This window comes from Phodopus roborovskii, unplaced genomic scaffold, assembly GCF_943737965.1.
Source record: "Phodopus roborovskii unplaced genomic scaffold, PHOROB, whole genome shotgun sequence".
In the NCBI taxonomy this organism is placed as follows: domain Eukaryota; kingdom Metazoa; phylum Chordata; class Mammalia; order Rodentia; family Cricetidae; genus Phodopus; species Phodopus roborovskii.
The window spans coordinates 1515492-1532813 of record NW_026126433.1 but is presented as its reverse complement, the minus strand read 5'-3'; the positions used below and the strand labels follow the sequence as shown (position 1 = coordinate 1532813).

Below are 17322 nucleotides of genomic sequence, written 5' to 3'. Positions count from 1 at the left end.
CTCATACACACCAATAAATTGTTAGCAGAGTTGTTTGAAAGCTGTGCGGTTTTTTGCCGTTTATGCTGAGTCAGGAATCTTCCCTTAAAGAAGCCGCGCGAATATCTGCTTGTCTCTAGCAAAGCAGAGTTCAACTGAGAAAAATGCTGCTACCAAGAAAACTTGCTTGTCTCTGTTCTTTTGTTTCTAAAACCCTTTTTTAAGCTTTTGTTAAATTTTAAGTGGAAGTTCTTATTAACCACGTGGGCGCCATTTGTAACGTGTACGGTTTTTCCGCCTGCCGCCGCTGGTCTTGTCCTGCTGCCGCACCAGCCCCAAATCTCACAGAGATAAATAATAGAGTATTTTCTCTCATTTTGCCAAATACAATGGACTGGATGTTGCAACTAATTCTTACTTAATAGCTGTTTTGTTATTAACTATGTAATAACTATGATAACATTAAACCCTCCCTTTTTAATTAAACAAAAGAGGGAGATACTATGGAATAATCCTAAATACTGTGAATATGCATTATTCTGATTGTTTTAATAAAGAAGCTGACAGGACAATAGCTGAACCTTATAGGTTAGGCAGGAGAGCCAAACTGAAAATGCTGGGAGGAAGAAGGGTGGAGTCAAAGAGATGCTAACTGATACAAAGGAAGCATGGCCTGTAGAAAACGAGGTAACAAGCTATGAGCCACACAACAGAGGGTAGATAAGGAATATAAGCTCATTGAAATGTAAGAGCTAGTAACAAGCCTTAGCATTTGTAATTAATATAAGCCTCAGTGTGTTTACTTGGGAGCTGCTAGTGAGACAGAAATTTCTGCCTATAGAACTTATCTGAGCAGTATTCAAAATAGTTCTTAAGTGATCCTAACTATGCTTGTCCTTCAATTTTGTTCCCTTTAGCAAAATATAACAAGCTGGGCAGTCTTGTGTTATAGAAGTCCTTGATAAAAGGACTACTGTTATTCTGTGAAGACCTCACTGTGAGCACTCACAACAGAACCTGAACGTGCAAGCCCTCCACCCTTTTAAGGTAGACTTAATTTTTTAAATTGCAGATGTCTCAGCAGTTAAGAGCACAGGCTGTTCTTCCAGGGGCTTGGGGTTCAATTCTTAGTACCCACATGACAGCTGATATTTTTCTGTAATTCTAAAGCAATCTTCTGGTCTCTGTGAGCACTAGTCACTCAAGTAGTATACAGACATACATGCAGGTAAAATATTCATACATATAATAATAAATTTAAATTACATGTATGTATGTGTGTGAGCCCACACACTGTAACAATCATGTGGAGATCAGAGGACAACTTGTGAGAACCGGTTCTCAGTTCTTACCTTCCACCATGTGGGACCAAATTCAGGTTGTCAGGCATGGTGATAAGTACCTGGCCTGCTGAGTCATCTCAAGCCTTGAAGACTTATGAAAGGGGTCTTAACCTCATTAGTAAAAGAGGAACTCTAATGGCCTTATCTCTTAGAGAATCCATTACCATATTTCCAAAAATTGGGGTAGGGAGTCCAAAACACAAGTAACTACCAGAAGAAAATTAGAAACACTGAATCTCAGTTTTATTAATACTTTATGTATCTGAAGAAATTATTAACAAAACAAGTTTGTCAGTTTTTTAAAAAGTCATACAAAAGGAAATAATGGAAAAATATTGTTTTCAGACTTTTTTTATAAACAATCTCATTTGGATGTGGGAGCCAAGTATATTAAACTGAAAAAGAAATTTAAAATGTCTTTGGAATCTAGAGCCTTAAAAATAGCACATGAAAAAGCTGTTTTTGGAGTTCAAGGTTCAAATAAGTTGTGCTTTTTTTTAATTCTTGCTATTACAGATTTAATAATGGTAGGACACATAACTTCTTACATGAATTAGACACCAAGGGTAACCTGAGCTTATAAACTAAAAATGGAAATGAATGAGCTAATATTACATTATTGAACTGCTTAACAGGCAAGCTGTCAAAACCTCCTGGAAGGCAGGAAGCAGAGCTAATAAAGACTGGTCTTCCTCATCATCCTCAAAAACTCTTCTTCGTTAATCTCTCCATCCCCATCACGGTCTGCTTCGTCGAGCATTTCCTGTAATATAAACCATGACATGATAGACTGAATTCATTTAAGCATATAATGATGGAAACCCAACAGGAATTTTTGTTTTTACTGTGTAAGTACAACAAAGTTACATAAACCATGTACAATTATATGCACATTGTAATTATAAAATAAACACAATTTACCTGCAATTCTTCTTCTGTTAAGTTTTCCCCCAGTTCCTTAGCAACCCTCTTGATATTATTTAGTGATATGCTGCCAGTAGCATCGTCATCAAATAATTTAAAAGCCTTTAGTATTTCTTCTTTCTCATCTTTTTCACTCTTTAGAAAAGAAAATGTCATTGGTTATTTGTTTGTTTATTTGTTCTATCAAGCTGGACTTAGGAGGTCTATTATTTCTAGAGTTCTGTGTGCATACTTTTAGCAGGAGGCAGAGTTCTCAGCCTAGTGCCCCTTTTAACAGTTATTTCAACATGCTCACACCTGCCCTTGAGATACATAAGACAGCAAACTTGAAGAGCCAGGGGTATTCTCAGGGACAGTGGCATAGCAGGCACTCAGGCACAGGGCTTTGAGTTTGGCCTCCTTCCATCTTACCAGATGTCAGTATGTCCTGACAGAACACTTCTCTACAATCTTACCACTCTGAAGACACCTGTTCTCTCAGTGCTATCATATCCCAGCCACCCTTAACTATTCCTCCATGAAATTCCCCCAGTTCCTCCATGAAATCTCTACACCCCAGGTCCAACCATGTACAAGGCTCTGAAGGCATTTCTCTTAAAAGTAGAGTGACTATACCATTTTCACACTCATAATGGCAAAAAAATCTTCAAAACAAATAGTGCCAGTCCCTTCTTTGTCGATTTCCACTATCATTTGTCTAACTTCTTCTTTCTTTGGCTCAAATCCTAAGGCTCGCATTGCAATCTGCAACAAGAATAGAATATATTTTAATATGCCATGATCTCATTTTGAACTTTTAAATCACCAATAGCTTCTTTGTTCTCTAACACAATCTGAGCACAAAGCTAATCCTACTATGACAGAGTATGTAACCTTCATAATTCTGGGACTTGACTCACTCATCAACCAAGAGCACAACTAAAATGTTAAAAGATATTGTATTGTTTACTCGGGGCTGTATACATACATACCTTTTGGAATGTTAAAGTTGTAAAGAATATCACAATTATGGACTGTGGGCTAGCCTAGACTAGGTAAAGCCCTGGGTCCTATCCCCACAAGACAGACAGACAGACAGACAGACAGACAGACACACACACACACACACACACACACACGAGTTTGGTTTTTCAAATGTCTTAGAAATAATTTCAGAACCTTCAATTCTTTCACATCTATGGTTCCAGACCCATCAACATCGAACAAGTCAAAGGCCTCTTTTATTTCTTGTTTTTGGGCATCATTCAACTCAACTTTTGCTGCTTTTTTCTTCCATTGGTCTAAAGTTGTTCGATGGCTGGATGCCTGCAATAAGTATACATGTGGGTGAAAACTATGCGACTAGAATGCACAAATTCAAGTATCCTGTTTCCTTCTATAGAATGAGCTCATTCCCCCTTTTTAATGCTTTTGGTTACTAATACCTTTTTCCGCCATCTTTTGAGACAGGATCTTCCTACAGAGCCCAGACTGGCCTACAACTCTCAATCCTCCTGCCTCAGCCTCCTGAGTATGATTATTAATCTCTTGATTGAAAGTGTGGTGTTATTCCCCTCCCCCCCCGCCCCCCCCCCGCTTAGATTTTCCTCATAAAACCAGTGCCTTTGAAGAGAGCAACAGCTAAGGAAGGTAGTGTAGAAATGTATGTTGTTAGCCTTGGTTTATCAGAAAAGTATTAGCTTAAAGAATGTATGCTTCTCATATGTGTATCGCAGTGCATGCTGGGGGAATACACAATTGCTCTCTCTCACTCTCCATGAGCAAGTGTCCTACACTACAGAAGGACAAAAGTCAAAAACCACGGTTTTGAGAGTACCAGGTGATCCTACATTCAAAACAGCTGGACAAAGTAGCCTTAGAGACTACAGCCAGGATTTCTGAATCTTCTTCGAATCCCCCAAGACAGCGCCCCTTACCAGCAGGAAGTAGTTTGGAAAGAACGACGCCCAAATTCCCAAATATTGTCTATAAATGTTTGTTTTCACTTAAATGGACTTGGTTATATAAAATAATAATAAAAAAACCCCACGGTTTTGATGAACAGCTACCCCACAGATCTGAATGACAATGTTTGGCTTAATGTGTGTAAGATGAAGGTCTTCTCTGCTGTTTGCTTCTGTCTGTCACCAAGCTGGGCCACACAAGTACTACATATTCTCTCTGCAGGTGGAAGTGAGGAAGCCCTACATTGCCTGCACTATATTAGTTATTGGCTGAGGTCGCTAAGGATTCTTGGCTCTAGAGCTGCAAATTTTGATGAGTGTTCTTCCTAGAGTCTGCATTTTCTCAGCAAGAAGTCAGTGGTCCCTTAGCTGTGAGTGGCCATAGTTGGTGGACCCCTGACCATCAGGACTTAGTGATGGCCCCCTCCCGTGAAAGAGTTACTCTCTAATCATCTGGGGCTAAACAGGTGCCCAGCTTCCTGTCAGCAGCTGAGTTGATGGCCCTCTGACTCCCAGTGGCTAAGTAGATGGCCCCTACTTGTCAGCAACTGAGTTGGTGGTCCCCTGACCCTCAGTGGTTGAGTCAGTGGCCCCTTCCAGTCAGGAGCTGAGTTGATGGCCTGCTAGCTGTAACAGGTGGCCCTCAGCTGAAGGCCTCTGTCGCCTTCTTTATCCCTATCTTGAAGGTCCTCAGTTTGGGCACGGGTCCCTGAGGCTCCAGGGCTGTATCTTTACATGGACCATCCGTTATAGACCGTTTATCCACCGTAGGTGTCGGTGGATAAACGAGAAGGGAGACCCATCTCTGTCCCCTGGCTTAGTCATTAAGGGGATGCAAGGATCCTGGCACGAAAGTCAGTATACTGGGACAAACAACCAAGTCCAACAGCACTCACCATGTCCCCAACCCGCTCCCCCGCCCGAGAGCCCGCGCCTCGCAACGTCTGCCCTCCCCTTCCTGGCTGGCGCTCAGGGCGGGCCGTTGCTAAGGCCGCTCTCGGAGAGTAAGCCCACCCACCAGCTCTGTGATTGACGGCCATTTCACCCAATGGGAAGAAAGAACTGCTCTGACAGCACGCAAGCTGCCACTTGGCTGGCTGGGTTCTGGAGCGGCGCGCGGTGAGGAGGTTCGAAGGCCCAGTGGGCCGCAGGGCAGGGAGGGTGGGAGCGAGAGCTGTTTCTCGCGTGTCCTCAGACGGTCCACACACCGGACCAACCGTCCTGCGGCCCTCCTGCCTCAGAGCCGCTCGAGGGAGGCGTGAAGCCGGAGGTGCTGCGTCGCGCTCGCCGACCGGGCGGGAAGGGGGGAGGATGACGTGCTCGCCTCTCGCTGCACGGTGTCCTCGCGGGGCGGAAGGTCCCCCCGTGGACCGAGGATGGCTTGAGCCACAGGCTTTCTCCTAGGCAGGAAGAATGCAAAGCAGTCACTTCCTAGTGTACTGTGTAAAGCACGGCACATTTCCCAAAGCCTCACCTCGCAGACACAAGTTGTAGTCCTTAAATCTCCTTAGGTCTTGCATAAGAAACCATTTTTCCTGTCTTCAGTTTCCTAATGGGAATTCAAATGAGGCAGATTCAAAATACTTTGGGAATGAAGTAGTGTTGAATCATTTAGCTATAGTCTGTTTCTTTTTCAGGAAGCTCTGGCTGTCCTGGAACTCACTATGTAGAACAATTCCTCAGTTTGAGCAATGATCGATCCCTGGTTATGCCCAGCTTAAAAAAAAGTAATGGTAAGTCCAGATTCCAGTATCTAAACCTTGATCAGGATACCCCAGCCTTGAAATGTGACTGTTGCTATTCTGTACATAAAATTTTAATAATAGCTAGCAAAATAGTAAAGACGTACACGTTATTAAATTACCAAATTTATCCAGTGCACTCTACATTTTACACACCGTGGCAGGTACTGGTGTGCTTGAAAGAAACTTAGTAAAAAGGAAACGTTTGATTTGGGGCACTTGATCATTTAGTTATGTTTCTGTTTTTGTTTTTGTTTTGTTGTTGTTTGTTTCAGAGGTAATTCTAATTATCATTTGAAGGAGGAGCAATTAAAAATTGAAAAGCAATTAAAGGCCCCAACTAAGGGGTCCAAAGGTACTTGAAAGAGGAATACTAACAATAACATCTCTTTGCTCCTTTAAAGTTTGTGCTCCTTTAACAGATATTTGTTGACTGCCTATAAGGTGTCAGTGTTCTAGGTACTTGGGATATTTCAGTGACTAAAGTTGTCTGGAAAATTGTTTCAACAGAAAATGATGGCCTGCATATAATAAATGTACTGTGTTCATTTTGTAATGTTTCAGAGGATAAGAAGAAAGTAGAGCTGATAAACAGTATCTAGCATCTGGAAGGAAAAAGGGTTTGTGGTTTGTAATAGGTTGAGCAGGGTGAACCTCCCTGAAAAGGAAATTTGGGGATTTAAAGATTGTTAAGGCAGTAGGTTTCTTGGAGAAGAGCATCGTGGAAAGAGGGACATGTAGAAGTACTGAGGCAGTACCTTACATTTTCTAGAAGCACAAAGGAGGCCTGAGCAAAGCAAAATAGACAAATAAGGAAGGAAGAAGTGTGGGTTTTAGTGTGTGTGTGTGAGGATATCATGGCCTTTACTTGGAGGGAGTTAGGGAGTCTGTAAGATTCTGAGCATAGATATGAGAGGGTGTGACCCACTTTTGTGAGAATTCCTGCTGCCAGACAAGGAGTGAAGACTTGTGAGAGGCTTCTGAGCAGATGAGTGGTACAGTTACGTTATCTTGTCAGATGTGTGTGTGTGTGGGGGGGGGGTTCTGATGATAAAAAAATTCTATTTATACACATCAAGAAATAAAATATAACTGCTGAAAAGCATATCTAAGTGTCCTAACCTGAATATTTACCCAAGATGAGTTACAATCTTTGGATAGAAAACTTCTGAAATCAACATCCCAGTTGTTGTCATCTGACTCTGCCCTCCCATTGCAGATAAAAAGTTAAGGAAACATTATTGGGACGAGCAGTAAGATTGAACTGTTTGTGGAAACACCGTGTCAGGCATCCCAGAACGAAAATCAGGCAGTGTTAGGACAGTGCCGATAACAGTTCACAGTCATTGCCTTTTTTCTACTCAACCTCTTAGAAATGGAGGCATTCTTATTTTGAGTTTGCATTCATGATTAGCCCATTGCAACCTCTTCAAACCCATTTAGGAATGCTTCCAAAGTTAGGGATGCTAAGACAGTTATTGCTCAAATTTGAAGTAGATTCTTCAACTGCTAAAAGATCTATTTGAATATTAATTTTGATATCTGTTACATATGATTTTTTCCTTGTAGATGGCTGAAATCCATCCTTTGTCTGGAAAAACAGACTGAATTTGAAATACCTATGGGTTTTTCCTATTGTTCCAGGTTGTTTTCCACTCACAGAGAGAGAGTGGTGTCTTTTAGTTTAATTATGATCTAGGAAGGAGACCATAAGCAGAACTCTTATCACCCCCTGTAAAAGACATAGATGTCTGCAAGTCAAGGGTCTCAACAGATCTTAGAAGAAGATGGAGGGTCTGAAAGAGGGAAATGAAGATGCTAAAGAAGAGAGAATAAGTTAGGGTGGAAGTGAGGCAAAACATAATTGATGCATTAACCTATAGACTTGGGCAGTGGTTACATGGGCATGGGGGTTTTACCTTTTTATTGAAAGTTAGGAGATTTTGTGATTTTTTTTTTTTTTTTTTTTTTTTTTTTTTTTTTTTTTTTTTTTTTGTTTTTTTTTTTTTTTTTTTTTTTTTTTTTTTTTTTTTTTTTTTTTTTTTTTTTTTTGAGACAGGGTTTCTCTGTGTAGCACTAGCTATCCTGGAGCTAGCTCTGTAGACCAGAATAGCTTTGAACTCACAGAATATCCACCTGCCTCCCCTTCTCTGGAGTGCTGGTATTAAAGATGTGTGCCACCACTGCCCTGCTAATGTTAGGAGATTTTGTACATGTTAATTATCATGCTTGAGTTTCCACAAATAGCTTAATTATTTTAGTATTAACCTTGTGTTTCTGTTGTGATTGAGTTTGTGATATGTGTTAAGCATCTCATATAAGGAAAGCTCTCAAATTTTGCTAGCAGTGAAAAATAGCCAGATTTTTAAACTTGTCCTTTCAACAGTATTTCTCCATCAGCCTGTGGCAAATTATAAATATAGATGAAAAGAAAAAAAAAAGTATTTAAAACAGAAATGTCTGGGCTTCAGAACTTAACAGAAAGCTATAGTTTTGCAACAGTATGGTGTTGGCATAAAATGATAACATAGTCCAATGCAGTTGCATTGACAGCCCAGAAATAAACTCATATATGTATAGCAAGTTCATTTTCGATAAAGGTACAAGAACATACAAGAAAAAGACTAGTTCATTTAACAGGAGGTACAGAAACAGCTGGATAGCCACATGCAAAAGGACCTTCACCTCATACCATATGTAAAAGTTAGTCTCAAATAAACCAGTAAGATAAATAATGTATAGAGTTCTGAAGAAAACACTGGGTTAAATATGTATGATTTGGCAATGGATTCTGCATATACCAAGAGCATGAGCAACAGCACCAACAAATAAATGTTAAATTTTACCACAACCAAAAATTTTTATGAGTCAAAAAGCATTATCAAAACAGAAGACATATCCTATAGGGCAATTTATTATACAAATCAGAAGAGACATCCTATAGAACAATAGATTGTATTTGCAAATCAAATAGGGTAGCTCCTCAGTGTCCATAGGGGAATGGTTTGAAGACTCCAGTACGGAAACTAAAGTCCACACATGCATAAGTGCTTTACATAAAATGGTGGAGTATTTAAATCTAGCCTACACACATGCTTAGGTATATATTATCCTTAAAATTACTATAGTAATAGACTAAGAAAATGTAAGTGCTAGGTTCATAGTTATTATGATACATTGCTTAAGGAATGATAACAAAATATAGGTTATATGTTCAAAGCAGATGCAGAGTTCATTTTTGTGTTTTTCAAATATTGTCTTATCAGTGGTTGGTTGGATCTGAGTTTGAGATCGTCTGTTGTTTCATAAGGCTTTACTATCTGACATGTGTAAAGAATGCTTACAACTCAACAACACAAACCTTTAATAACCACTCTTAAAATAGGCAGAAAACCTCAATAGGCGTTTCTCCAAAGAAGACATACAAATGTCCAGTAGGCCCATGAAAACATGTGTATATCATTAGTCACTTGGAAAATGGAAGTCAAAAAATGATAAGCTATCTTTTCACATCGGGTAGGGTGTTTATTTTATAAAAGCAAAATATTAGTTGTTGAATGTACTAGTAACTGAATAGTACGCACACCACACACACACACAATTCATATCCATCCAGAATGTGATTTTAGTTAAGATGAAGTCATACTGGATTGGGGTAGGCTGTAAGTCCAATAACTGCTGTTGTAATTAACAAAAAGGACAATTGAAACAGGCAAAGATTAAAGTTATGCAACTAAAAGCCAAAGAATGCCAGGAGCAACTAGGAGTTGGAAGAGAAAAAAAGGATCCTTCCCTAGAGTCCTGAGAGGAAGCACTGCCCTGCAGCAGCATCATCTTGAGAGTATGAATGTGTATTGTTTGAGCCTCCTGACAGTTATAATTTTGAGAAGCAGCCCTGGAAAACTAACACAGTAAGAATGTGGAGAAATCCAAACCTTTGTTCCTTGCTACTGGCAGTGCTGTACTGTTTGGGAAAATATCTGGGCAGTTCCCTAAGCTAAACATAGAATTACCATATGGCCCAGGAATTTCACTTCTAGATTTATAGCTAAAAGATGTGGAAGCAGGTTCAGAAATGCACTTTTACAGAAATGTTCATAGCAGCACAAGTACACAAGCTCAGTAGCTAAATGGTGGAAACAACCCAAATGTCTAGCAGTGGATAAATAGATATATAAAATGTACCTCCCAAGGAATATTATTCCACTAAGAAAAACAGTGAATTATTGTTAAATAATAAATGTGGAAGAACTCTAAAAATAGGTAAATAAAATGTAGAATGGTCATATATTTCATTATTTCAATACCAAAAATAGGTCAAAACAGATTAAAAGCAAATTAGCAATTACCATTTACAAAAGGAAACAGAGTTACTGCTTAGTAGAGTTGAGTAGAATAAGTAGCTTTCAGGTTTTCCTTCAGGTAGCTTTCAGGCTGTTAAATCTTTTGGAGCAAGGTAGAGGTGGTAGTTATGTAACATTGTGAATGTAAATGTGAATGTAAATCTAAATTGTATTCTTTAAATTAAAATCACTTCATTTCATCAAGATTAGTAACCTTACAAGGAAAGTAAAATGAAGTAAAAAAAGAGGCAGAGGATTTGAGGATATGATGTATGGAGTGATTGAAACCATTGATAAATGTAAAAGTTTAGTAGGGAAATGATATTGCAGAAGGAGGTGAAGGACCAAAAAAGTAAGACCAGACATGATAAATCTAGGATTGTTCAAGTTTATTATATTTTAACGCTATCAAGGTATATGTGTGAGTGTATTGTAAGTGTTCATTATATAAGATCTGAAAATTTCATTGAAGAAAAGGACATGAGACCGAGTTCATGTAATGCCGTAATTACTGCTGGACCTACCCATTCTTTCTACCTTAGTTTTTAAAAACCTGTAGGAAACTATTCCGGAAGAATAGTACCTGTGATTGTTCCTAAAAACTGTGTAGACAGAAGTTTCTGTCCCATCTGGTCCCACAGGCATTTGGTCCCAAATAAACACACAGAGGCTTATATTAATTATAAATTCTTTGGCTCATGGCTCATTCTTCTTATTGGCTAGCTCTCTCTTAATTATTAATTAATTTCTATTAATCTGTGTATCTCCATGTGGTCTTGGCTTACTGGAGAATGCCCAGACATTCTACCTTCCCATTAGCTACATGGCATCACCTTGACTCCGCCTTTCTCTATCCCTGTTTGGATTTCCCACCTGGCAATCCTGTCTGTCCTTTGGCCAAAACAGCTTCATTCATCAACCAATAAGAGAAACATATATTCACAACATATAGAAGGACATCCCCCATCACTTTCTCAAATGAATATAGCTAGTTCAGAAACAAATTTACCAGAGGTATGGTCTGTATCAGAACAAGATTCTGATTAAAAATATTCGAAGAATCATAAAGTTGTAGTATCACTTACCTTAGCTTCAATTCCTCAACTAGTAAAGTTCACACCTCCCAAGGCAATAGTTTTTTGATTAAAAAGTACTATTGTTAGCCAGGTGTGGTGGCACACACCTTTAATCCTAGGTTTAACCCCAGCACTCAGGAGGCAGAGGCAGGAAGAACTCTATAAATTCAAGATCAACCTGGTCTTCAGAGTGAGTTCCAAGATAGCCAGGGCTACACAGAGAAACCTGGTCTCGACTCCCCCTCCCCCCAAAAAAGGAAGTACAATTATTTGAAAGCTTTTTAGTATTGAACTAATAGTCTTTCTATTGGTATTCATTTTGGATGTGACTTCAAAAATACTATATTGAATAATTTTAATTGCCCTTGGATCTCCCTTTAAATAGCACATTTTTTTCCTTCAAAATGTAATCAATACTCAAATCTTTCTCCCCATTGTCTGACTTCATTTTTCTTAAACAATGAAGTGGGCACTCTACTTCAGTCTGGTATTTAGCTGGTCAGTCCAAACTTACCAGAATGGTAATATATGTCAACACAAATAAAACTGTGTGCTAAGCACAGTTCTGAGCACCGTATTCCTCAGACTAGCTGTGAATTAGCCTATGTATTAGCCTCATTTTTCCAGAAGTGTAAAGTGAAGGGCTTCCCATCTGTTAAACTCAGAAGTGCAGGCTTTAAACACTACATCAAGTGATTCTTAATCTCAACACAACTGTAGGATAGCATGAAATGTCCTCATAATCCAACTCCTCCTCTACTAGAGCCTTAGGTCCTTCAGTTCAATGCCATAATACCAGGCTTCTTATATAACTCCTATTTTTTCTTTTCTTTTTTTTTTTTAAACACTTGTACATTTATTATCACCCCTTCAGCTTGCTGGCTCAGCTTGCACAGTTACCCTGCAGATGACATGATGGAACACTCCTGTAATTCTAGCACTCTCCAGGTGGAGAGTGATCACAGATTTAAGGCTATCCTGATCTATATATATAGTATGATCATGTCTCAAAAAAAAAAAAAAAAAATCACAGCATAGCTGGGTGTTGATGGCCTCTGCACTTGGGAGGCAGAGGCAGTGATCTCTGTGAGTTCAAGGCCAGCCTGGTCTACAGAGCGAGTTCCAGGACAGGCTCCAAAGCAATACAGAGAAACCCTGTTTCAAAAAAAAAAAAGAAAAAAAAAAAAAAAAAAAAAAAAAAAAAGAAAAAGAAAAGAAAAGAAAAAAAAAAAGAAAAAATCCATAGCACAACTATGCTTCAGGTCTCATTCTAAAGATTGCCTTCTGGAAACCTTCCTTGTTTGTTGCCTCATGTTCCTCTGCATTTCCTCTGCCATATGGAGTAGTCAACCCTCTACACATCCTATCCCCCAAGCCCTTATGTATCATCACACTGATCATTGTAATTGAAACTCTATCCAAAAGTGTAACTGTGTTTTCTTTACTTTATGTAACACTTGTCATCATCAATCATTCAGTAAAGTTTCAAGTCTTCATTTATTTGCAGATAATTACCGATGATGGCTTACAGAGTCATAAACAAAAGAAGACATGTGGGACTTCAACAACTTTCATCATTTGCACAAACCGGAAGAAGTTTCCTAGGCCCAGTAAAAGCCACCAAATTTATTACAAATGCAGAGTGTCATGAAAGTATGTTAATCAGCTCAACAGTCAGACTTCTTGAAGGTTTGGATTTAACCTGTGCAACGGGACAGCTTCTCAATGAAGCAGTTCAAGCACAAAATGGCACATACAGAATCGGAACCAGCACTCTCTTGTTTCTTGTTGGTGCATGGAGCAGAGCTGTTGAAGAATGTCTCAATCTGGGTGTTCCTACTCCAGTAATAGTGTCAGTAATGACTGAAGGCTTGAGTTCTTGCATTGAAGCAGTCGTTTCCCTTCAAGTACCCATATACAATGTATTTGACCACATGGACAACACAAGTACAGTTGATGTCAGCTTATATCCTTTTCTACAAGTCTCTTCAGATCCTGGGTTGTTACAGGAAAAGCATGATTTCGAAGATGCTACATCTCAGTTATTGTCCACTTACAGTCTTTCTGGAAGACATGAAGAGTCATCCAAATTCTTCAAAACTCAGGCTAAGGTTGAAACAGAAAAAAACACACCACAAGCTCTGCAGAACAGCCTGTATAGAGATTCCTTCTTCAGAAATTCAGCATTAACTCACAGTAGGCATTTTAACAGGGCAGATAATAGCCACTGGATAAACAGAACCAATGGATTTCTAGAACAATGTGGATCGATACCCAGAGCTTCTAGATGTAATGATTTGATGGAGTTAGCAGTTGGCTTGAGCCATGGAGACCACAGCAGCATGACATTGGCAGAGGCAGCTGTGCGGCTGCAGTGGCAGAGTGTGTCCCTGCAGCAAGACAACTGTGAGACACCATTTATGTTTGACATTTCAAGACTCCTCACTTGCTGTCTCCCGGGCTTACCTGAAACTTTTTCTTCTATTTGTTTAGGATATGTCACTGTTGTGCCCATGTCTAGTATTGCTCTGATAAAGGAATTGCAGGACCAGCCTTTCCGGATGATTCTCATCGAGGGTGACCTCACAGAGAGTTACCGCCACCTTGGATTTAATAAGTCTGTAAATATTAAGACCAAGTTAGATAGTAGGAAGCTTCCAGAAGACAGTGCAGAAGAACTGTGGGCTAAAAGTGTGTTGCAGGTGTTAACCCAGTTTGATGTGAATCTCATCCTGGTACAAGGAAATGTATCTGAACACTTAATTGAAAAATGCATGCACAGTAAGCGGTTGGTAATTGGTTCAGTGAATGGCAGTGTGTTGCAAGCTTTTGCAGAAGCTACAAGAACAGTGCCAGTATCCTATGTCACACAAGTGAATGAAGACTGTGTGGGCAGCAAGGTCTCTGTGACCTTCTGGACAAGTTCTCATGATATAAACAGGAGCAACAGAATGGCAATCTTGTTAAAAACAGAAAAAATTAATTTGATTACAGCAGTACTCACTAGCCCAATAAGTGCTCAGGTGGAAATCAAGGAAGACAGGTTCTGGTCTTGTGTATATCGTTTATATCATGCCCTAAAAGAGGAGAAGGTTTTCCTTGGAGGTGGTGCTGTTGAATTTTTATGCCTTAGCCATCTTCAGATTCTTGCTGAGCAATCTTTAAGTAAAGAAAATCATGCTTGTTCAGGGTGGCTTCCTGATTCTTCCTCTTGGATGGCCTCATCTCTGTCAGTCTACAGACCTACTGTGTTGAAGTGCCTGGCAAGTGGGTGGCATGAATACCTGTCAGCTGTTATGTTTAACACTGCCACTCACCCATCAGCAGTGGAAGCCAGCATGTTCATTCAACATCATGTGCAAAATGCCACCAACTCTGGCTCTCCTTCATCTTATATCTTGAGCAAATATAGTAAACTAAGTCATGGACTTTTTCATTCAGGTATTTCAGATAAACTGGAGGTAGTTCCAAGAGTTTATGATACTGTTACACCAAAGACTGAAGCATGGCGCCGAGCATTGGATTTAGTGCTCTTAGTGCTTCAGACAGACAGTGAAATAATTACTGGACTTGTACACACAGAGATAAATTCACAGGAATCAGATGGAGTTTTATTTTTGTAGGGTTAAATCTTTGGGAAGTAAGCAATATCAATAAAATTTAAGGTATGTGCGTGTATGTGTGTGTGCATGCCCAAGGAGGTGGATCCCTTGGATCTATAATTATAGGTTTATAGATAGGGCAGGTGCTGAGAACCCAACTATGCAAGAGCAGCAAGCACTCTTAATCTTTTAGGCATTTCTCTAGCCCTAATATTTATATTCAGATCACAGTTTCTAAATTACTAGTGATTACCAAGAATGAGTTGATGTCTATCAATACTGCAGTTCTGGATCTTACCCTATTTATAAGCCAACAAATTAGCCTGTTATTGTTTTCACAGGTGCTATAAGATACATCCAGATCCAGGCAGAGCTTTTGTTGTTTGCAGCAAATTTGTATTCAGAGTGTTGTGTTGGTTTTGTTAGTTCCTTGACCTGTGTGTCCCACAATATCAGCACAGATGGCCAGTGGCAGGACCTGGAACAATGGATGTTCTCTTGTACAGCAAACACTGAACTTGTGATATTTACTGCTTAAGCAGAAACAAACCCACTTATTTGTCTAGCAGGAGTGATTACATCCTTCAACATTGCTTAAGTCAAACCAGCCATGGACATGGGCTAGTCCAAGGCCTTGTATTCTTTGCATCAACAATAAGTGTCGAGATGTTGTCTCAGTTACCTCTCTGTTGCTGTAATAAGACTCTGACCAAGGCAACTTATAAAAGGGTATTTAATTTGGGTTTATGGTTTCAGAGTGGTAGAGCCCATGATGGCAGAGCTTTCTAAAGGCATGGTGGCAGTAATATCTGAGAACTCGAATCTTGCTCCACTACTAGGAGGTAGGGACTTGTGGTGGGGGAATTGTATAAGTCTTGAAACCTCAAAGACTTCACCAAATGTAACACACCTCCAACAAGGCCACACCTCCTAGGCCATCCCAAATAGTTCTATCAAGCCTGCCTTCTTTCCATTATTCTTCAAGCATTCCTTTAGAGAAATACCTTGGTCCTTTTTTTTTTTTTTTTTTTTTTTTTTTTGTCTTTCCTTTTAAACCCTCACAACCAGTATAGTCAGTATTAACGTTAAGGGGATGGTTTTCCAAAGCTTCTTAAATGTGTATGTCTGTTTAAATACATTTTGACCCCAAAGTGGCATCACTGGACATACCACCAAAGTGTCTATTTCTATAGATTAATCTATTCAGCAATTTACATAATATTCTTAAGAAGAGTTCAGTGGTGTCTGTCACCATCACTCCTCATCACCACCTGCTTGGGATTCCCCACCTTACAGCCAGTTTCCAATTGGAAGATGGTAACAAGTCTTTCTGTCCTGCCAGCCTGCTCCCAGATGATGGCATGAAGACTTCTTATTAATTATAAAGGCTCAGCCTATAGCTTAGGCTTGTTCCTAACTTATAATTTAAATTAACCCATGTATATTAATCTGTTCTATCATGTAGCATTGCCTCTCTGCCATTTTGCACCTCCTGTGTCCCTGGCTTCCCCTGTGTTCCTAGATTCCCCCTCCTCTTCCTTTCTCTCCCTGCAAATTCCACCTATACCTCCTGCCTGTTTATTGACTGTTCAGCCTTTTATTACACCAGTCATAGCAAATACATTCACTGTACAAATATCCCACAACAGAAGATGAAGAAAGATCGTTGAAACTTTAAGACTCTGTTACAGTCTCATAAAGGCTGTTAATCCTCCCAGGCTTGTATATACATAACTCATCTGAACTTTATCTTGGTAGATTATATGAATTAAGATCCTAAATCTTCTAAGTATTTACCCACAGTATTAAGTTTCATCACTCATTCAGATAATTTTTAGCAATGAGAAGGAAATAGTAGGGGCGTGGAAGCTCACATTCTTATTTCTATTCTTTTTAGCTGGGGATTCATAGTGTTCAGCTATTTGTTCATTTGTTTATGGCCAGCACAAAACAGTGCAGTGTGTTAATGAACATTAACATAGCAGAAACTAAAGTCAGCATCTCTCTGCAAAAGCTTCTTCTCATGTTGCACCCAGTTACTCTCCTAAAGTTGTAGTTAGAACATTTGATTCCATTGGTCCTTTACTCAAAAAAAAAAAAAAACCAAAAAACAGAAAACCTTGTGAGGCCTTCTTTCCTTTGACCTGTAGATGGCAGACTTCCTCTCCTGTGATCCGCAAATTTGCAGATCATGTTTAAAACCCTCCAAATGAAAGATTCTTTCAGAGCAGGCTAACACCAGTCTGTAGGGCATTTCCTGCACCACAGGCCCACAGGCTGTTCTTTCTTTGTTCCCTGCTCTAGAGGTCTTCCTCTGCTGTTACCAAGCTGTTACCAGGCTTGGGAAAGTGATTCAAGTTCTCTCAAACT

At 39.5% G+C, this 17322-nt stretch overlaps 2 protein-coding genes across 2 annotated transcripts; one reads left to right on the top strand and one right to left on the bottom strand.

Moving 5' to 3' along the window:
• Window positions 1-1858: 1858 nt before the first annotated feature.
• LOC127223183 (centrin-4) lies at window positions 1859-5157 on the bottom strand. The gene is made up of 5 exons (XM_051185698.1): window positions 5086-5157; window positions 3405-3551; window positions 2862-2990; window positions 2244-2381; window positions 1859-2085 (listed from the first exon to the last, which is right to left on the bottom strand). Exons 1-5 carry the CDS (start codon window positions 5086-5088, stop codon window positions 1996-1998), a joined length of 507 nt encoding a protein of 168 aa, XP_051041655.1. The 5' UTR covers window positions 5089-5157; the 3' UTR covers window positions 1859-1995.
• Window positions 5158-5708: 551 nt separating this feature from the next.
• Window positions 5709-15020, top strand: Bbs12 (Bardet-Biedl syndrome 12). The gene is made up of 2 exons (XM_051185788.1): window positions 5709-5922; window positions 12858-15020. Exon 2 carries the CDS (start codon window positions 12868-12870, stop codon window positions 14971-14973), a length of 2106 nt encoding a protein of 701 aa, XP_051041745.1. The 5' UTR covers window positions 5709-5922; window positions 12858-12867; the 3' UTR covers window positions 14974-15020.
• Window positions 15021-17322: the final 2302 nt, after the last annotated feature.